We start from the raw sequence: 23,540 nt of genomic DNA on the forward strand, positions 1-23,540 counted from the left end.
CTAGACTTAAAAACACATCTCTTTGAGCTAGCATACACATAACACATTACAGACTTCTATAGTTCAATGTTAGGCTGCATAGATCAGGTCAGCCGGAACCGGGAACACTTTCCACAAATCCTGATGTACTCGTTACATCATAAGAAGAATGGCATCTACGCTAATTTTAGTGTCTTTGTTTATCTCGAGGTTTTCCCGCAGCCTGCCGGATCCAGGCCATATCCAGATCTGATGAAGGACCTGCGCCTGGACCTGATGTCATAGCGGGGTGCTAAAGTGCCAACTAGTTTCTCCTTATGGAGGATCCCTTCACCACTCTACAGATAAAGCATTGTCGGGACAATTCGGTTCGCTTATCTACCCCGAAGTGATATAATTCTGTATCAAAATGTTAAGGCCAGACAAGTCTTTTTTTAAGGCTTGGTTTGTAGGGAATTGGAAAGTTTCGTCAGGGCGTGAAGAAATATAGAGCCGAGTATCGTCAGCATAACAGTGAAAGCTAATTCCATGCTTCCTAATGATATCTCCCAAGGGTAGCATGTACAGAGTGAACAGCAGCGGTCCTAGTACTGAGCCTTGTGGTACGCCATACTGAACTTGCAATCGATAAGACATCTCTTTATTTACTGCTACAAACTGATAACGGTCAGATAAGTATGATTTAAACCATGCTAATGTGATTCCACTAATGCCAACATAATTTTCGAGTCTATTTAAAAGAATGTTGGCACTTTAGCACCCCGCTATGACATCAGGTCCAGGCGCAGGTCCTTCATCAGATCTGGATATGGCCTGGATCCGGCAGGCTGCGGGAAAACCTCGAGATAAACAAAGACACTAAAATTAGCGTAGATGCCATTCTTCTTATGATGTAACGAGTACATCAGGATTTGTGGAAAGTGTTCCCGGTTCCGGGAACCTCCATAAGGGATCCTCCATAAGGAGAAACTAGTTGGCACTTTAGCACCCCGCTATGACATCAGGTCCAGGCGCAGGTCCTTCATCAGATCTGGATATGGCCTGGATCCGGCAGGCTGCGGGAAAACCTCGAGATAAACAAAGACACTAAAATTAGCGTAGATGCCATTCTTCTTATGATGTAACGAGTACATCAGGATTTGTGGAAAGTGTTCCCGGTTCCGGCTGACCTGATCTATGCAGCCTAACATTGAACTATAGAAGTCTGTAATGTGTTATGTGTATGCTAGCTCAAAGAGATGTGTTTTTAAGTCTAGCTTTGAACTGACAGATTGTGTCTACTTCCCGGACAATGTTAGGAAGACTGTTCCAGAGTTTTGGTGCTAAATAGGAAAAGGATCTACCGCCAGCAGTCGATTTTGGTATTCTAGGTATTATCAACTGGCTGGAAGGTAAATTGGCCTAGGCAATACCAGCTTTTAGAAAGAAATGATATCTGCGAGGATTTCCAGTCTCAGGATTTAGACCGTACCATAGTACTGAGACTGCTCTCATTAGAGTTACAAATGATTTGCTCTTATCATCCGATCGTGGTTGTATCTCTCTATTAGTGTTACTCGATCTTAGTGCTGCATTTCATACTATTGACCACAACATTCTTTTAAATAGACTCGAAAATTATGTTGGCATTAGTGGAATCGCATTAGCATGGTTTAAATCATACTTATCTGACCGTTATCAGTTTGTAGCAGTAAATGAAGAGATGTCTTATCGATTGCAAGTTCAGTATGGCGTACCACGAGGCTCAGTACTAGGACCGCTGCTGTTCACTCTGTACATGCTACCCTTGGGAGATATCATTAGGAAGCATGGAATTAGCTTTCACTGTTATGCTGACGATACTCTGCTCTATATTTCTTCACGCCCTGACGAAAAGTCACAAAATTAACGAAATGTATAGCTGATATAAAAAATTGGATGACTAGTAATTTCCTACTACTTAATTCTGAAAAAAAAGAAATTCTAATTATTGGACAAAAAACTTCCTCAAGTAGTAATCCTGAATACTGTATAACACTTGATGTCTGCTCTGTCAAGTCTTCGTCGTCGGTTAGGAACCTGGGTGTGCTCTTTGATACCAGTCTTTCATTTGAAAGTCACATGTCTAGTATCTGTAAAATCAAAAAAAAAAAATTCAAAAAAAACAAGGCCCTTAAGAGAGCAGCCAGAAAAATGGAGCGCAAACTGAAAGAAAACAAACCTAGAGGTATTTCGCATTTCATTGAAAGAGAGCTCGACTGCATACAGAGAGGCCTTAAAAGCTGCTAGATCTGCTTATTTTTCAACCCTATTAGAAGAAAATAAACAAAAGCCTAGGTATTTATTTGAAACAGTGGCTAAACTAAAAACGAAAAATAAAGCTTCAAGCCCAGAAGTTTCCAAGCAGCACAGCAGTAATGACTTTATGAACTTCTTCACTTATAAGATTGATAATATCAGGGACAAAATTATAACTATGCGACCGTCTACTACAGTATCGCATCAGGCAGAGCATTGTAGTGTCCCTAAGGAAAAATTTGATTCATTCATTTGCTACAGGAGAGGAAGAATTCGTCAAACTCGTTAAATCATCTAAATCGACAACATGTATGTTAGACCCTATACCGACTAAGCTACTGAAAGAGATGCTTCCAGAGGTCATAGATCCTCTTCTCAATATCATTAATTCATCTTTGTCATTAGGATACGTACCAAAATCTTATTTAGCTGGCTATGATTAAACCGTTTGTTAAAAAACGCAATTTGATCGTACAGAATTAGTCAATTACAGGCCGATCTCGAATCTTCCTTTTCTGTCAAAGATACTAGACAAGGCGGTATCCTCACAACTATGTTCCTTTTCAGTCCAGTCAAGTCAAGTCATCTTCATTTATATAGCGCTTTTAACAATGTAGATTGTTCCAAAGCGGCTTTACAGAGATATAAGGATAGTTTCCCGACAATACTTTATCTGTAGAGTGGTGAAGGGATCCTCCATAAGGAGAAACTAGTTGGCACTTTAGCACCCCGCTATGACATCAGGTCCAGGCGCAGGTCCTTCATCAGATCTGGATATGGCCTGGATCCGGCAGGCTGCGGGAAAACCTCGAGATAAACAAAGACACTAAAATTAGCGTAGATGCCATTCTTCTTATGATGTAACGAGTACATCAGGATTTGTGGAAAGTGTTCCCGGTTCCCGGTTTGTACACTTTCCACAAATCCTGATGTACTCGTTACATCATAAGAAGAATGGCATCTACGCTAATTTTAGTCATAAAGTCAAAATGTTAAGGCCAGACAAGTCTTTTTTTAAGGCTTGGTTTGTAGGGAATTGGTAAGTTTCGTCAGGGCGTGAAGAAATATAGAGCCGAGTATCGTCAGCATAACAGTGAAAGCTAATTCCATGCTTCCTAATGATATCTCCCAAGGGTAGAATGTACAGAGTGAACAGCAGCGGTCCTAGTACTGAGCCTTGTGGTACGCCATACTGAACTTGCAATCGATAAGACATCTCTTTATTTACTGCTACAAACTGATAACGGTCAGATAAGTATGATTTAAACCATGCTAATGTGATTCCACTAATGCCAACATAATTTTCGAGTCTATTTAAAAGAATGTTGTGGTCAATAGTATGAAATGCAGCACTAAGATCGAGTAACACTAATAGAGAGATACAACCACGATCGGATGATTAGAGCAAATCATTTGTAACTCTAATGAGAGCAGTCTCAGTACTATGGTACGGTCTAAATCCTGAGACTGGAAATCCTCGCAGATATCATTTCTTTCTAAAAGCTGGTATTGCCTAGGCCAATTTACCTTCCGGCCAGTTGATAATACCTAGAATACCAAAATCGACTGCTGGCGGTAGATCCTTTTCTTATTTAGCACCAAAACTCTGGAACAGTCTTCCTAACATTGTCCGGGAAGCAGACACACTCTGTCAGTTCAAAGCTAGACTAAAAACACATCTCTTTGAGCTAGCATACACATAACACATTACAGACTTCTATAGTTCAATGTTAGGCTGCATAGATCAGGTCAGCCGGAACCGGGAACACTTTTCACAAATCCTGATGTACTCGTTACATCATAAGAAGAATGGCATCTACGCTAATTTTAGTGTCTTTGTTTATCTCGAGGTTTTCCCGCAGCCTGCCGGATCCAGGCCGTATCCAGATCTGATGAAGGACCTGCGCCTGGACCCGATGTCATAGCGGGGTGCTAAAGTGGCAACTAGTTTCTCCTTATGGAGGATCCCTTTACCAGTCTACAGATAAAGCGTTGTCGGGAAAATTCGGTTCGCTTATCTACCCTGAAGTGATATAATTCTGTATCACAATGTTAAGGCCAGACAATTAGTTTTTTAAGGCTTGGTTTGTAGGGAATTACAAACCTGCGCACATATATTCAAACGCGCATACCAATAGACTGAACACGTAATACGCATGTGCACGCCATCAGCGTTCTCACAGGTTTCGCGTTTAAAGTCTGTGTAGAGTTACCTGTTAAAACGGTGTCGTGTTAGCGCCCCCCCAAGTTAATAACTAATGATCGTTGCGACCGAAGTGAATCAATCAAATTAACTTTAGCTGGAAAATAACTTTATTCAAGAACTGCTATAAAGCCAAAACAATCTCTGTTACTTTAAACTATCCTTGTATCTCTGTAAAGCCGCTTTGGAACAATCTACATTGTTAAAAGCGCTATATAAATGAAGATGACTTGACTTGACTGGACTGAAAAGGAACATAGTTGTGAGGATACCGCCTTGTCTAGTATCTTTGACAGAAAAGGAAGATTCGAGATCGGCCTGTAATTGACTAATTCTGTACGATCAAATTGCGTTTTTTAACAAACGGTTTAATCATAGCCAGCTAAATACGTTTTTGGTACGTATCCTAATGACAAAGATGAATTAATGATATTGAGAAGAGGATCTATGACCTCTGGAAGCATCTCTTTCAGTAGCTTAGTCGGTATAGGGTCTAACATACATGTTGTCGATTTAGATGGCTTAACGAGTTTGACGAATTCTTCCTCTCCTGTAGCAATGAATGAATCGAATTTTTCCTTAGGGACACTACAATGCTCTGCCTGATGCGATACTGTAGTAGACGGTCGCATAGTTATAATTTTGTCCCTGATATTATCAATCTTATAAGTGAAGAAGTTCATAAAGTCATTACTGCTGTGCTGCTTGGAAACTTCTAGGCTTGAAGCTTTACTTTTCATTTTTAGTTTAGCCACTGTTTCAAATAAATACCTAGGCTTTTGTTTATTTTCTTCTAATAGGGTTGAAATATAAGCAGATCTAGCAGCTTTTAAGGCCTCTCTGTATGCAGTCGAGCTCTCTTTCCATGAAATGCGAAATACCTCTAGTTTTGTTTTCTTCCAGTTTGCACTCCATTTTTCTGGCTGCTCTCTTAAGGGCCTTTTTTTTTTTTTATAGATTTTACAGATACTAGACATGTGACTTTCAAATGAAAGACTGGCATCAAAGAGCACACCCAGGTTCCTAACCGACGACGAAGACTTGACAGAGCAGCCATCAAGTGTTATACAGTATTCTGGATTATTACTTGAGGAAGTTTTTTGTCCAATAATTAGAATCTCATTTTTTTCAGAATTAAGTAGTAGGAAATTACTAGTCATCCAATTTTTTATATCGGCTATACATTCCGTTAATTTTGTGAACTGGTAAGTTTCGTCAGGGCGTGAAGAAATATAGAGCCGAGTATCGTCAGCATAACAGTGAAAGCTAATGCCATGCTTCCTAATGATATCTCCCAAGGGTAGCATGTACAGAGTGAACAGCAGCGGTTCTAGTACTGAGCCTTGTGGTACGCCATACTGAACTTGCAATCGATAAGACATCTCTTCATTTACTGCTACAAACTGATAACGGTCAGATAAGTATGATTTAAACCATGCTAATGCGATTCCACTAATGCCAACATAATTTTCGAGTCTATTTAAAAGAATGTTGTGGTCAATAGTATGAAATGCAGCACTAAGATCGAGTAACACTAATAGAGAGATACAACCACGATCGGATGATAAGAGCAAATCATTTGTAACTCTAATGAGAGCAGTCTCAGTACTATGGTACGGTCTAAATCCAGAGAGTGGAAATCCTCGCAGATATCATTTCTTTCTAAAGCTGGTATTGCCTAGGCCAATTTACCTTCCGGCCAGTTGATAATACCTAGAATACTAAAATCGACTGCTGGCGGTAGATCCTTTTCCTATTTAGCACCAAAACTCTGGAACAGTCTTCCTAACATTGTCCGGGAAGCAGACACACTCTGTCAGTTCAAAGCTAGACTAAAAACACATCTCTTTGAGCTAGCATACACATAACACATTACAGACTTCTATAGTTCAATGTTAGGCTGCATAGATCAGGTCAGCCGGAACCGGGAACACTTTCCACAAATCCTGATGTACTCGTTACATCATAAGAAGAATGGCATCTACGCTAATTTTAGTGTCTTTGTTTATCTCGAGGTTTTCCCGCAGCCTGCCGGATCCAGGCCATATCCAGATCTGATGAAGGACCTGCGCCTGGACCTGATGTCATAGCGGGTTGCTAAAATGCCAACTAGTTTCTCCTTATGGAGGATCCCTTCACCACTCTACAGATAAAGCATTGTCGGGAAAATTCGGTTCGCTTATCTACCCCGAAGTGATATAATTCTGTATCAAAATGTTAAGGCCAGACAAGTCTTTTTTTAAGGCTTGGTTTGTAGGGAATTGGTAAGTTTCGTCAGGGCGTGAAGAAATATAGAGCCGAGTATCGTCAGCATAACAGTGAAAGCTAATTCCATGCTTCCTAATGATATCTCCCAAGGGTAGCATGTACAGAGTGAACAGCAGCGGTCCTAGTACTGAGCCTTGTGGTACGCCATACTGAACTTGCAATCGATAAGACATCTCTTTATTTACTGCTACAAACTGATAACGGTCAGATAAGTATGATTTAAACCATGCTAATGTGATTCCACTAATGCCAACATAATTTTCGAGTCTATTTAAAAGAATGTTGTGGTCAATAGTATGAAATGCAGCACTAAGATCGAGTAACACTAATAGAGAGATACAACCACGATCGGATGATTAGAGCAAATCATTTGTAACTCTAATGAGAGCAGTCTCAGTACTATGGTACGGTCTAAATCCTGAGACTGGAAATCCTCGCAGATATCATTTCTTTCTAAAAGCTGGTATTGCCTAGGCCAATTTACCTTCCGGCCAGTTGATAATACCTAGAATACCAAAATCGACTGCTGGCGGTAGATCCTTTTCTTATTTAGCACCAAAACTCTGGAACAGTCTTCCTAACATTGTCCGGGAAGCAGACACACTCTGTCAGTTCAAAGCTAGACTAAAAACACATCTCTTTGAGCTAGCATACACATAACACATTACAGACTTCTATAGTTCAATGTTAGGCTGCATAGATCAGGTCAGCCGGAACCGGGAACACTTTCCACAAATCCTGATGTACTCGTTACATCATAAGAAGAATGGCATCTACGCTAATTTTAGTCTCTCTGTTTATCCCGAGGTTTACCACAATCCAGATCTGATGAAGGACCTGCGCCTGGAGGTGACGACAGCGCAGTCCTGAAGTGTCACTAGTCTCTCCCCTGAGAAGGCCTTCTTCCCTTTACCTCTCTACAGATAAAACATTGTAGGGATAATTCCAGTTCGCGTGGCTACGCGGAAACGGTGAAAATTAAGACCAGACAGGTGGTTTGTTGAGGGTTGCATATTTATAGAAAACTGTCGACAATGAATAGACAGGACCAATAGTAGCAAAACTAATCACTTATTCTAAAAAGAATATCTAGTAGGCCTATATAATGAGGGATTCTGTTAACAGTATTTTAACGATTTTTTAAAATGGATAATGATGGATGATGGATAATACAAAATGCTTTCTAATATTTTGACAGAAAAAAAACACAAGCAAGAACAAAATTTAGACTTCCAGTTGCCCGTCTTCTCTTTCTGTGTGCGCGTTTGTGAGAGAGAGAGCTTGCACAGCACTGAGACAATGGCACTTTTAAATCCATAAGTAATTAACACGCTGTCACGGCTCCACCAGATCTACAGACTCCACCCACTTGTTCACTCTCCCCTGATTACTAAGTACCTCGTCACCTGTTCACTATATACACTCACTTGCACCACTCTTCATTGTCTGATCTCGTCTTTCCATTGACTTACCTGTTCCACTTACCTGTCATACTTACCTGTCATCCTCGTCGTCCGATCCACGAACCTGCTATCATCGTCAGTGACTCTCATCCACGTCTGCCATCAGCCTTGTTCCGTTCTCTACCTGTGAAGGACAATACTGTTATTCATCAGCTAAGTTCCATTCAACTATCTTCATTGTGTTCAACTCATCATTTACATCTGCTGGTTTCCGTGCTTCTGTTCATAATAAACTTCAGTTACTATATATTCACCCTGTCTGCTTCATCACTCTCTGTGACCCACGCTAGTTTTCATACTAAATGAATATGTAAAGAAATTAGGTACTTTAGTTATTTTTAACACAATGACATTACACATTCATGCTACATTTCTCAACACTGAGAATGAACAAATAAATGCTTGTTTCTCCAGACTCACAGTTGTCGGTCATCCACAAGTCAGAGCACTGTCATAAAGCCATAGCAATTTCAAGTTTATTTAGATTATATTGTTCAAAGTGACTATGAATGACAGAGCGTAATTTAGAGTCAATCCATGCGATCACGCAGAGGATTAAGTAAACTCAATTCTATATTTCAACAATTCTCCCCCAGCCTGTTTACCATAAGGAGTCAGAAGCACCGAGACTACTGTCCTGTCCTCGCTTCAGAAATCCACCCGACGGCGGGGGTGGAAGGGGGATCGAGCCGGATTCTGTATTGCTGTCTCTTTTCAGTCATGAGCCTTACGCATTTGTCAATCATCCTGGCTTGCTATTTGGGGAATGAACCAGCGCTATGATCGGTCTAACTGATTCGAGTACAGTGCGTGCACCAGGTTTTTGCGTAGTTTAGAATGACAAATCATACCAGCGTACTTTGAGCTCAAAATACGTACAGGTTGGCAGGTCTGAGTCTGTTTTATCTCAAATAATGTCTTTTTGATTTAAAGGCCTGAATTGATAAAAAAACAAAAAAAACATTTATTTTTCTTACTTTTTTGGCTTCTTTCTTCTTCATTCTCAGGGATGATCTAACAGGTTCTCTGAAGTCAAGTAGTCTTTTGCATCAAGCCGATGTTCTGTGAATATTTCTGTGAAGAGAGCGGATTAATAACCTTTGACCTTTCTGTAGTAGGCTATACGTAAGGTGAATGTTACCATGACATACAAAGCATTTGTTGTGTCAAATGAACATTTAATCACTGCTAACATTCATTATCAGTCCCCTGTGTTTTACACTTTGCTCATTCGTCATCAAGGTTTGACACTTATCATTTTACTGTCACTTTATGTGTCACAGCTTTATATGTTTTCCAAGCAATGTTATTTCCACTTCGGTCTTGTAATCAATCTTACCAAGGCCTTGTCTAGAGCGCTGTTTTCGCAGTTCAAATCCTTTGTGTTTTCAATTCCTGCAAGCAAGACATTTCCAGTGTTTAGTAAAACATCACCAGTCATCAGTGATCTGAAATCTTTGTTTATATTTTTTAATAACAAAAAAAAAAGAACGACAAAAGTTACTATCTTTGCTACTTTGGGCCAAATGTCTGCCATTCTTTTTTTATTTTATAAGTTGTTACCTTTTAAGACTCTGTTTTTAAAATAGGGACATTAGTTTGGCTGTTGTGCTCAGTCACTGGCAAAATAATAAAACCAACATGCAAAATAGAATTGTGATTAAATCGTGAATCATGATTTTCTAGATAAAAATGGTGATATGATATTTTTGCCATATGGCCCACCGCTAGGGACTCGATTACTGTGGCTTTTGTGCAGCCCAGCATCAGCTCTGTGCCTCTTCTAGTCACGTGAACTTCAATGCTAAACCTGCAGGACAGTTTTACGTTAATCATTCAGCTGTAACCTGTGCTAATAAAAAAGATGTTTCTAATCAATATTCTTTGCTTTCAGAAAAACACACACAAGGGAGGGAAGGCCGTTCTTGTTTGGCTGCTGTAAAGAGTGGCATCCAAACGCTGTGTCCTTAGGTGAAACAGGGAGATGATGATAGTGTCTCTGATTATAGTGTCAAAGAAAAAAGATGGGAGAGACGTTTGGCAAGAAAGGTAAGTTGACAAGACTTTATTCTTCATGAAATTCTCTAGTAAGAATTGATTTGTTAAATTGGGTATGTAGATAGTATGAGATATAACTGAATTACACAGCCAAAGCCTAGAAGCATCGGTTATAGACTTCATGTAAATTATAAAAAAAAAAAAAAACATTTTCAGTAGCTGGGTTTCCATCCAAACGTGAAGCAAATCTTTTTCAAACAAAAAATGTGAATTAGGTGCGTTTCCATCAGGCTGTTTGAGCGGACGACGTGGTATTGGTAACCTAGTAACTAACAGTAAATGAAACACCGTCACCGAAACAGTAGTGCTGCGTGTCGTTCGACTCAATGAGCAACTGCTTTAAAAGAACGGTGAGAACCGGTTCCCGTCTGAGCGCGGTTTTCCCTTTTTCTATTTTTGTATGTTACTACAAGTAAGGATAATATGATTATCCTTTCGCTACACTGCTCTGCCACACGATACAAGTAGTCACGCGCTTAATGTTATTTTGATGTGTTTTCATCCTTAATATCAGGTCAGAAAACAAGAGCAATAACACAAGCAAACAAAGTTGGCAGTGATTATTGAAAATAAAAGTTATGTTGAAGAATGTGGGTAACCAAACAGTTGCTGGTCACCGGTGACTTCCATAGTATAGTTTTTCCCAGAAGACCAGCAACTGTTTGGATCGCCACATTACTCAAAACATCTTATTTTGTGTTCAGCACAAGAAAGAAATGAATACAGGTCTGGAACAACATTAGAGCAAATAATGACAGATTTTAATATAATTATTATTATTTTTTTTAATTTATTTTTTTAATTTTTAATTTTACCCAGCTTCTTCAGGTTTGCATGGCGTGTGACATTTGGAATGTCATTATATTGTTATATTGTTAAATATAGTGTGTGCTGATTGGTGTTTATATCTGTTCAAGCTTGACAACCTTATTGCCTTTTTGATTACTTTCCAGATTACATTGTTAAAAGGGATGCTTATAAGAGAGTATACATCTGAAACTGCTGAGTCTGAAGGGTTTAGATTATATCACCCACCAAGTACATTGTACTCAGCGTGCTGTCATTCTTAAAAAGAAAACAAATCATTTGTCATAACTTGCCTGCCTTATATGTGTATATACAATTTCTCTTTTTTCACATTTGCTGTTTTTCAGCCCCACTGCTATAGAAGGAAAAACTGAAGTCTGAGTGCAGAGACGAGTCAAGAAGAGAGTAGTAAGTCTGGTTTAATCTCATATCACCTCTGGTATAGAGATTTTTGAGGCCTATTGAAATGTGATTGACAGTTAGGAAAATGTTAGCAACGTGTCCATTTCAGGTGTCTAATGTGTGCTGCCTTTGGGTCATTCATGTTAAAATCAATTGTTTTTTTTTGGTAAAGCTGCAAGTCACTTGTCCTAGTCCTGGTATACAATAGGGGTGTGACGGTTAGTATATAACCGTGAGACCGACGGTTATAGTTGAACACCGTCATTACAACTCTATAACCGCCAAAACCGTGTTATTAAAATATTTTTTTACAAACATTTTTTATCATAGAGAATGTTTAAATACTAATTAAAAACAATTGTTAACCGTCTGTGTTATTAATGGTCTACGTCGTTTCCAACTGTATTTGATTCTTTTCTTTGCCAAGTAGGCCTACCCCTTGACCGACCGATCATTTGATATAGAAAATAAAATAGATAGATAGAAATAAAAGCTATGATATAGTGATGTGACATCATTATGAGATTTATTAAACAAATGAAAAACATTTGCAATAATAAACATTAGCAATGAACATTTGCAATCGGGAGACATGGTTTTTACCACGTAATGAAGTTTTGCTTTGTAAATCATCAGACATTATTTTTACCACTTCATTAAGTTTTGCTTTGCAGAAAGCCTTTCTTTAAAGCGAATTTCGTTATGTACAAATTGTATCTTAATTTTAATAAATGTTTCATCAACCAATTGCATGTATTTAATAAATAAAAAGCAAATATAGGAGACAATAACCGTGACATGGAGGCTCCGATGCGCCGCGTTCACTTGCATTGCATTGTGAAGTTGAACACTTCAAACACTACAGTGTCTGAGCTAGGGGTGTAACGATACATCGATATGCATCGATATAACGTCTAACGATTAGGGCTGCGCAATTAATTGAATTTCGATTTCGATCTTGGCTCCCAACAATCACCAAAATAGTACAATCGAGTAAAACCTATTATTTTGCCATGTTCTGTTTTGAAAGAACGCTCTATTTTTTTCATGTGTTCTGAATGACGCGCGCACGAGCACATCCGCCCCTCCCGATGCCATACACTCTCTCAGCTTGAATGTTTAAACTGATAAGACTTAAAAAGAAGTGAAAATGATAAACTTTAGTTACAATGCAATGCTGGCCCAATTGTGACAATTGTGACAATTCCGTCATGTCCCGACTCCTAAACGCGAAAGTGTAGTTTCGACGCTTGCCTTGTCCAACCCATTTCGAGAGACAGAGAGGAAGACGCAGCACCGCTGAACATTCACACGGTTTGTGAAATTGCGTCTTGGAGAAAGTTTTAAAATTATTGATTTGATTTTATAATCTGTGTGGATTCATTTAGGCTACTCATACAATCTACATGCTAAAGTGAATCAATGTTTGTGGGGGAATTTCCCGCATTATAAGTGGTAGACCTGCAGGAATTATTAAAATACTCATTGAAGTATTATCTGTTATATTATTTATTTTAATAGTTCAAAAAGTACAATCAATGTTAAAATTTAGATTTTTTTAAGAATTGTTGAAAGGTGTCTTTGGTAACACTTTACAATAAGGTTCATTAATTAGCATTAGTTAACTACCATAGTTAACATTAACTAATAATGAACAATACTTCTACAGCATTTATTAATCTTAGTTAATATTAATTTCACCATTTACTAATACGTTATTAAAATGAAAGGTTGTATTTGTTAACATTAGTTAATGCACTGTGAACTAACATGAACAAACAATGAACAGCTGTATTTTTATTAACTAACATTAAAAAATATTAATAAATACTGTAACAAATGTATTCCTCATTGTTAGTTAATACATTAACTAATGTTAACTAATTAACCTTATTGTAAAGTGTTACCGTGTCTTTTTAAAGCTATGGTCTACGATTTCAAAGATTGTTCATTATTAATAACCTCGTTTAGATGCTGGTTATGGTTCTACAGTACAATCCTAACAATATGAAGAGAAAAAAGAATGAAAAAAATCCATTCACTCTATTGGGTGTACAGCTGCAGAGAAGTTGACCAATGTAAGCTGTCCGGCCGGACAGCTTACATTGGTCAACTGCTCTCATCCAATCCCCCGCTCCACTTGAAACTCCACCTGGCGCTCGCGTCTCCACCCCGCCCCCCTCCTGCGACATGAAATTTCGCGGGCAAGCAGCTGACAGCCTATGGTAGCTAGCAAAGTAGCATCAGCTCAGCAATGGAGAAAAAACAAACCGACAGGTTGGAAGAAAGAGAAAGTCTGTAGAGGAAAGAGCAGAGATAAAAAAAAGCGGGTTTCTGTTTGAGCCGATCGGAATTTGAACAAGATGCGCTGTTCCGATGTTTACTACCGGTGATCACAGCTTGACTGAGTGACGTTGTTCAGGTCGTTTCCCGGTGGGAGGGATCAGGTAGCACAGAAGGGAGGGGTGTGTGTGTGGAGGGGCGGGATGAGTTTTTTAAAACTTCCCAACCGTCTCAGGCTTTCTCGACCGATTTTCAACATCGTAGACTACAGCTTTAATAAATGCAACACGTTCCCAAAGTCATGTGAAATAATCGTGTTACATAATCGTGATTTCAATACTGACCAAAATAATCGTGATTATGATTTTTTCCATAATCGAGCATCCCTACTAACGATACGATGCATCGATTCCACACTTAAAATATCGATATACACCTTTATTTTGACACTCTCCACATTCTCACGTAACATACTTCCGCCAAAGCGCACATTTTCGTTTACTCACCAACCATACTGTCTGCCGGTGTGTCTTTATAACGTTAATCTCCTCATCTGAAATAGACGCCTGACAAGACTGACTGAACCCTAAACATATATCGTATCGCTGGCTGAGAGAATCGATATTGTATCGTATCGTGATGAACTGTCCGATTTACACCCCTAGTCTGAGCCACAAGTCCTCAGTTGTGGAAAATGAGTCGAACTCAGAGAAGTGATCGTCCACTTGAAGATGGAGATGTGACACTCTAACTCCTCTGTTTCTTTGGTTCAGCCGTTTGTAGGCCTGAGTTTGTACATAATGCATTATTCACTTCTGCACATTGTTTTTCCGTAACTTTGTTTTTTTGTTTGTTTTTTTTCAGAAAATTGCATTGTGATGCTAATTTATTTAGTGATGTAATATTCAGTGTACTTTTCAGTAATACAGGTATAACTGAAATGTTCTGCAAAAAGTATAAATATAGCTCTGCCATAGCATTTCACTGATCTTTGTTAAGTATTTTGTTCAAGAGATTATATATGCTTTTTTAATGTTCTCCTGATTTATTTTGCAACTTAAACAAGATACTATATTAAAGTTTTCTTGATTTCAAAGTCTGTGTGTCTTAACATTTGGATTTATTTTTGCACTTTTAATATATCATTTTGAATACTGAATAAAACTTTATAATAAACTATTAGTGTAAAGATAATACATTTTTTAATGAGCTGAAATGCTATTTAAGTGTTCTTGAGGAAAATTACAATTAAGCTTCAAATATATTATAACTAGTTTAAGACATATGAAAGTATATTTGTAATGAACTGTAAAGAAATACACTTAAATTCACTAAATGTACTTGAAGTGGTTCCATTTTAGCACAGTTTAACTAAATATAGTGCAAATAGCTTAAAATATATTCAAATATCTTGAAATACACTTAATATACTTGATGTGGTTTCAAAATAATACATGTAATGCTGGGTACACCAAAAGATTTTTTACAAAATGTGATAGACCACAAACATGAGGACAAAAAATCCTAGATTTAAGCGTTTTGCTCCTATAATGTGTGGTGTGCCATGATGTGACAAAGACATCACAGACGAACAGATGTTAAACCAGAGTCTCGTCTGTGAACACAGGAAATCTCAATAAATCTTGCGAGACCTCAGAATAAGCATGGCGGACGATATGCAGGAAGAAATTGCGATGATAGTGTTTGGAATGATTTTCACAGAACACGCTGTATAAACATTCGTGCTGTTGCCACAAATCAACAAGCTGATCCTCCATCTCTGCTGTCCACATCAATTTCACTTTGTGCTGCGCCATGACTGCATTTGTTATGCTTCCGTCTTCCATCATCTCGCTTTCTGATTGGATATTGTTTCGTTTCACGTGATAATCTCCAGAGCGTGCGCGCGTTTGTTCTCGGGATTCCCCCTACACATCATGATTTCTGATCGTAAATATTAAACATGCTGAATATTTACGATTCGAGATCAGGGCGGTTCCAACGTTCTTCCGATCAGGTTCAGATGCTCTTAACACACCTCACACCAAGGGAAAATCTGATAAAATAATCTATAGAACCATCAAGATAATCGGGACACAACTACGATTGTCAGAAGGGGGGAAATCGGCCCAAAATCAGCCCCGATTATCTTTTGGTGTGTACCCAGCATTATACATACAAATCTTTGCAGATTTAATACACACTTAGTATAGTACAGGGGTGCAAACACATGTATGGTCAAAAAAGAGAGAGGTAATCGAAGCCCTCATCCCACGGCAAATATCCAGATACTACATTGCCACCATCCCCAACCCACCCCTATAGGCACATAGAGTCAAATGAAATTTAGAAAAACTATCTTGCACTTCTTCTTCTTGCTTTACTGCTACTTCCTGAAAACAATTTCACCTGATGATTTGAATAGCTCTTTTTGTAAAGAATTAATAATTCTAGGATGATTGGGGTAATTGTGTAGGGTAGGCCTAGTGCATCTGCATAGAAACTAATAAACAAAATACAAATATAAATACAATAAAACACAAATACACGAGAAATAAAGCAGTGCTTTATGTTTTTCAGGTAAATTAACTGTATTAAGTATTAATACAGTTTATCTTTTGACAAAACGTGATTTTTCTCTTTCTCTTTTGTTGTTTGATTAACTTTGGTGACACAAACAGCTGCAGGTATATTGGGTGCTGTCCCTTTAAGACGAATGCACGTATCTAATACCGGTAATGACACGCATCCGTTTTATTTTGACTGCGTTTACGGGGAAACTCGTTGAGACGGACACTGGCTTATTTTTTCGTGCACATGTCTGTTCAAACACAAATAGATAAGAAAGAAAAGGGAATTCACGAACTTCACGTGCTGTCTGCGACTGCGTGGCTCTGTGCGCCGACAGACCATCTACATTTGGATGTTAAACATAATATATATAGCCTGATACAGCAAAGACAACGTCGGCAGTATTGACGGCAAAATAGGCTACAGAATGTTTCGTTCTGTAGGCCTATTGACAGGGGCAATATTTGAAAATCGATAATTAGGCCTATTTTTTTAATTACAATTATATATGCATTTGTCAAAACCGAGAGACTTTCAAGCATCAAAATGTAATTTATTAATATGTATTTGCGCCTTCTATTTTGTCTGAAAACTTCCAACACTCTTGCGTGTCGCGTGAAAAATAGGCGTCGGTTGAGGTTCTATTTCTAGCACGCGGTTTCGGCGCGGCTCGAGAAGTGTGTGTGTCACGCAAGCATTGTGCTCTAACACAAGCTCTAACCAGTTAACATGAGAGCCGACATAAAAACGGACACTCCACGCCACGCAGAGAGAAATGTGATGCAGTGGCAGATCCAGAGTGAGACAGAAACACTAGTGGTTCACGCTGCTGGTTTGGCGCGCAGTGTTCTGATTCGCTTATTTCCTATTTACTTGTTGGTGGACGCAATCCAGAATTACTGTTGGTTAAATTATAATCAGACCAGATTATCCCCAGAGTGTGCATGTGAAGTTTTAGCTCAAAATACCCCAAAAATAATAGATTTTGTTTATGCACAAACAGCAACATTACACACTAACTAAAGAAAAATAGTAAAATCAAAATCAACCACACCTTTAAATATATTTCTTTTTCACCTGGGTATATTTCTTGTATGTTTCGAAGACACTCATAATGAATTTGTAATGTACTTGTTGTAACACATATAAAGTACACTTTAATATCACTAATCAAGCATGTAATTAGTCCCTACATAGGCATATACCTAAAGTATACTAAGTATACTAATATAGTTGTTCCAATTTAGTAAACAAAAGTACACTGAATAAACTTAAAGTTATGCTTTACTACAATTGAATTACTACTAAAATATACTTAGTACAAAATTAGTTGTTTTAAAAAAAGCACACTTCAAGTTAACTAATCATTAACACACTTGAGTATACTGATCATTAGTCTGGTTGCAAGTATACTTAGCTTCTTTTCTTTTTTTTCACCAGGGCAACCTGTAAGTAGGACTAATCCTGTTGATGTATATATTTTCTACCGGTGTTCAAAATACTTTGTTTTGAGTTTTATATTGTGTAGGTCTCCTGTTAACTGGCTAACTCACGTTATTATTCTTACTGAAATATTCTGCTAATCAGCTGTGGGCCACTATTACCTAAAACTGTGTCCTTTAAAGTAGCATTATAGGGGCCCTTTAAGGACAAGCGGCAGCATGTTTAGTATTGGGCTACTGTCACTTTAAGACCGGTACGCGTCTAATATACATGCATATGACACGCACTCGATTTTCTCTCAAATATTTGCTTTCACTTTAGACATAACCAACTGTGTTTATGTGAAGCTTGTGTGTATTTGACAGTATTAGCACAATAAGACTAGAAAGATATCTTAGTCCAGTATCCAGGCACTGTTTGACAGGCTTTGCGAATGAAACGTTTAACCGGCAGCTTTTGTGAATGGCTGTGTCCCATGAGTGTATATAGAGCATGTGATGTGAATGTAACAGAACCGCAGCTGATAGAATGTGTGCAGTAACACAATACTACAACATTTCTTCAAAAGCAGATCGTGGAGACATTTTAATCGTTCACGATCGAATATTGTGATATCGCACACCCCCATGTGTCCCACTGTTATTTCATACAGGTGAGTATTGATTTGTATTAATGTTACTGCGCAAGATGCATCTATTGAGCTGCTGCGATCCATTCCTTCTGGGATATACCCATATTCGAACACGTCCCTGCTGCTGCGATCCATTCCTTCGGGGAAAGTTGCATACATGATGTTTACTTTCTGCATGTTGCCTAACATCAGAAACATCAGGCTGAAGGGGACATGAATCAGAGAGGTAATATCTAGAGACTCACCGTCTGTCGACTCGGACGCGATTTCATCTGTGTCTGGTGTTTCTTTAAACCAGTCATGATCTAAAATGTTAAATAAGTTGATCTCTGACTCTCTGTCACGAAGTTTCCGAAGTAGATCCAGGCATTCTGTAAAAGTTTTCAGAAGAGAGCTGATTAGTCCTTATGTGAGGTAATGTTGCTGTTACTATGGCATTCTCTGGATGCCCAAGAACATTTATTCATGGCTAAACATTCACTGTCAATCTGCTGTGTTTCACACTTTGCTTTTTTGTCATCAAGGTAATTTTACTGTCACTTGTGTAAGAGCTTTACATGTTTTCAAGCAATGCTATTTCCATTTCGTTTTTGTTTTTGGTCTCACCTTTGCACAACGGTTTATTTTTCCTACGAAGTTTCACAAGACCTTTTCCTCCGACCATCCCCTTCAGCACTCTGTATAAGCCTTCATTTGTTTCCATGAAAGAGTGAATTGCCCTCTCTACTATTGATTTACAGCCTCTTCCTGTAAGCAGTAAGTTTTCAGTTTTCAGTAAAACGCCCTTATTTCCATATCCTGTGCATAACAAAATCAGTGACTTGTGCTCAGAAAGCAAGCTCACGTCTTTCTTTGATGGACAGTGCTCTGTTAAAGCCAGTTAACTTGATCTGCATGGTGAATGGGTTGATGAGTACTTCTCTCAGTCTGATGTCTTTATAATAAACACCCTTTTCACTGCACTGCCGTAATGCAGCGATGAGTTTCTGCATGATGTCTTTTGCTTCTGCTTCAGTCAGACTACCTCTGTATACTTTGATGAGATCAAACAAGGTTATGCTGACACCTGGATGTTCCATAATTAAGACCTCGTGATATTCCGTGTCAAACCAATCATATAACTTTACGACATGGTCGCTATGAGCCATTAGCCGCATTAGAATTCCCTCTCGACACCAAGCTTTGGAATCCCCAATCTGAAAGAAGAGATTGACAAAAGGTTAGTTGACTCCTAACCTCAAACCTCCTTACTAAAAAGTGAGGGAATTTTAAGAAGAAAACATTGAACTTCATGTACTTTACAACTGATGCTTCTTTGATTGTCTATTTAACATCTTATGCTGTCTACATACAGAATTATCAATTACTGAATAAGAATTTAATAAATAATTCTTAATAGTAATTTTCACGAAGAACAAAATCGTGTCAACTTACCTGGAAATCCAACTGGGTCTTGTCAACAAATTTGATGATCACCTAAAAAAATAAAGCAAATATTTGCAAACGTAAGTGAACTGACTCATTTTTGTTGTTTACATGATAATCCACAATCTTTTTTAAAACATGTTTTGAATAAAAAAGACAGAAGGAAACAAGAGGCAAAAAGTTTGCTGTATCCAGAAAGAGCTACATACTTGTGTGCCATCTGATTTTCGAATTCCTTCATAGACAATGCCATGGGATCCCGATGACAGTTTCTTTCCGAATTCAAAAAGAGATTTAACGGATCCTGGAAAACACACAACAGCATGAGACTGAACTGCTTATGACTAATCACACCTGTGCAGATCAGGCGAGGAACCAACCAGTGTGAGGATTACACATAAAATCAGGACACAGGCTGACATTGACACAAATGAATAATAAGCAGGTTTCGCATGTAAGTTCATGTTCCTGCTCAGCCAATCTCCAAGAACACTAGAGAGATTACCAGTCCTGATATGCTGACATTATCTTTAAAATTTCTGTATTTATGTCCATTTGGGGGGGTGGGGGGGTTAGTTTGGCTACCAGAACATTTGGTAGCCAAACTAAACACTATTTTATTGAGTTTGGTGACAGCATGGTGCAAGTCAAGTCAAGTCACCTTTATTTATATAGTGCTTTTTACAATACAGATTGTATCAAAGCAGCTTCACATTGATAACATGAAAATATTACAACAAAGTTTGTTTCTTTGCAATAGTTGGTATATGCTTGATACAAATTTTACAATTTCAATTAAATTCTTGTGGTTTTATTCCGATCTTGATTCAGATTGGATCCGTATTAGGTACAGTAGATACATGTTAATTTCTCTCAAGAAAGAAAATCACACCTAGAAAATCACGTCTTTCAAAAGTAAGAGTCGACTCTGATTCAGTTAAATGAATCGTTTTTAAAAACGAATCCTAAGCGCTTTCGTTGTGACGTCAAGACGAAACATTAGCATATTACCCGTCCACTTATTGTGCGCGCAGAGACACCAGGGAGAACTTGAAGTGGACACTGGACAGCATCATGTGGAGAAGACAGCACTGTGCTCTACAATGTGAAGGTAAAGCCAGTTTCTTTTCACCGCCCAAGGACAAGCATGTGAAGAATCAGAGGTTAAAGTTCATCTTTACCACGGTATCACAGCAGTATAATCCTAAACTTTTGCTGTGTTCCCTTTATTTCACAAATCTCGGAGTTCAATGCAGGATTCGCAAAACGCTTGTGCTTGAAAGACCCCCAAGGTAATTTTTTTGGTCCTTATGGGGGTCCCTTGATGCTTATGGGCAGCCACGGCGCTACCACTGGGCCCGCCCATTTTAGGTCCAAGCCCGTCCATTTTGACCCAGGCCTATAGTGAGTAGTGAGTGATTTTCATTCTAGCCGTTCATCCACTAAGCAGCCGAGGAAAGCTTTGAGCGAAAGCTCCTCAGCCAATCAGCGGCTTCTACCCCACGTGTGGACTCTTAAGCCTGCCCACAGGCTGCATCGTCACCAGCAAGTGATCCAATGAAATGAATGACGTTGGCACGCAAGCTTTTCAAGCAAGCTCAATGAGACAGACACAGACGGTAGCTAGCTAATATGAAACGCAAAGCAGCTTGTTTTCATTTAAATTCAACAAGAAACGCATCGGTATGCTTGCACCAGAACTCTTGTCTTCAGAAACTGATATTGTGCATTTATATTTTGAATTTGAATTATATAAATTAATTATAGTGATGGATTTGTACTTTTGAGCCCCAGCGCCTGGCTCTGAGGAACTATCTCTACGTCCCTGGCAGTTGGTTTGTAAAATATCTTCCTTGTTTCGTCAGATATCTTTATTTCGTCTGAAGATATGCAGAGAAGTATGTGTTGTTGTTGTTGCTGTTAACCCCCTGGGGTCGGCGGTATCGCCGGCGATACCAGCTCGCTTTTTTTTTTTATCAGTTCAAAAGAGATTAATTTTGCTCTGTTGACTTTGATATTACAAACAAGTTTCATACATCAATCGATTCTGTTAAATGTGTATTATTTTTGTGTCTACTCACAATAAAAACAAAGTGTTGTGCTTTTTGCCAAATAAAGAAAAATAAAGATGATGCGAGTTCTGCCTTCTCTCTGTCAGTTAACCCTCTGGGGTCTGAGGGGTTTTTGGGGTCCTTGAGATGTTCTGACATGCCCTGACATTTGTGCTTTTTTCAGTTGCTTATAAACATATTAATGGAAAAGGTGTAAATTCACTCTATTTAGCACAAACAGGGCTACCATAATATGTGAACAACTTGCATGTACATGTTTGTATTTTTGAGAGAATAATGTTTATGCATAGTTTTTGAAAAAACAAAAAACTAAAGTTTCTGAAATAAGGCCACAAAACACATACTAAATATGTGCCAATAAGACTTTTGACTAATGGATGTCGTTGCCTAGAGTTTTTTCTTCAAAATGATGTGAAAATCATCCTGCCTAATCATTCACATAACACAATACATTGATTTAAATCTTGTAAAACACTTTTTGTTTGTAAAGGCAATATGCGCAAGGGGCGTCAACAATCCAACACCATCATGCATATTTAGTGATTCACACCTGAGGAGACAATGGGGCCCGCATACTTAATGAGCCATTCATTCAGGTGTGTCACCTATAGCCACAAGAAAGAATGCAAGAGCAATATATATATATTCTACCAAATTGGTTCACAGTTGGAAGCATCTCAATTTTTTTTTTTTTTTTTTTCACAAATTGTGCTTGCAAATTGTATAATATCCAAGGAAAACATGTCTAGTAATTGTGCAGTTAATTCTCATACTGTATTTTCAGTTTTGGAATATGTATCCTCTCCCCAAATTTGTCAATAATAAAACACAATAAAAATTATTTAAAGAAAAGGCTTATATTTACCTTTTAAAATTGGTTTACATCTACCTTGTAAATATATTTTTTTATTAAAAAGTTTACATTTACAACAACAATTCAAGTGTAATCTTTCTTTGTAAAAACTAAAGTATACATTTTATCATACATATTTCAAAGTTAAGGATTCATTACTTTGATTATAGCCTACATTGACAAAACATACTATATTTAACATATTAGCAAAAATTGGCAAACAAAAGCTTATTTGAGGTGGCAGATATTTTACAGTAAAAATTTGTAATCTATCCAAAACTAGTCAACGAAATGTTGTCTTTCATATGTCTGTAACATAGGTCTTTCGTTTTTATTATAAGGAATATAAATGTTAATTTGCAGTTTAATACGTTGCTTATACAAATACATTTTATTTCAACATATTTCAGTCGATTTTTACTCAGTATAGCAATATAGTTTGCTAAAAGCGAAACATTCATTCACAAACAGAAACGCAATTCAAATTTAAACCGTCTTTTTGCGAGCTGTGGTAAACAGCGCATCTCTGCCGTTCATTCATTCACACACAGAAACGCGATTTACTTGAGAATGAAAAAAACTTACTACAGTATTCCATCCGTTGCTCCTCGAAATACCAGCACTTCTGAGTTACATTTTCCATTATTATTATTCCTCACAGCGCTGCGAGACAGTGTAAACAAGTACCATGATCTGAATAAACTTGATGTGTTTTCTCGAGCTGATATGGGGGCGTTCACAGGTTTGCATGGATTGCCTCATTCATTTGCGTTTGAATAGCGTGCGCTCTCCGTGGGCGGGGCAG

The 23,540-nt window shown here is 38.2% G+C and overlaps 1 protein-coding gene across 1 annotated transcript in view; it reads right to left on the reverse strand.

Annotated features, from left to right (window-relative positions):
• The window catches only part of LOC311301574 (uncharacterized protein), a 32,363-nt gene extending 12,207 nt beyond the window's left edge, over nt 1-20,156 (reverse strand). Inside the window, exons 1-7 of the mRNA XM_084426822.1 lie at nt 20,020-20,156; nt 19,820-19,861; nt 19,230-19,581; nt 18,992-19,132; nt 18,631-18,756; nt 9,530-9,585; nt 9,168-9,264 (exon numbers count right to left, since the gene is read on the reverse strand). Of these exons, the coding sequence (XP_084282948.1) occupies nt 9,223-9,264; nt 9,530-9,585; nt 18,631-18,756; nt 18,992-19,132; nt 19,230-19,542 (678 nt within the window). The 5' untranslated portion in view covers nt 19,543-19,581; nt 19,820-19,861; nt 20,020-20,156 and the 3' untranslated portion in view covers nt 9,168-9,222. The remainder of the gene's footprint in view (nt 1-9,167; nt 9,265-9,529; nt 9,586-18,630; nt 18,757-18,991; nt 19,133-19,229; nt 19,582-19,819; nt 19,862-20,019) is intronic.
• Nucleotides 20,157-23,540: the final 3,384 nt, after the last annotated feature.

Source organism: Rutilus rutilus (assembly GCF_951802725.1).
Source record: "Rutilus rutilus genome assembly, chromosome: 12".
NCBI classification, from domain to species: domain Eukaryota; kingdom Metazoa; phylum Chordata; class Actinopteri; order Cypriniformes; family Leuciscidae; genus Rutilus; species Rutilus rutilus.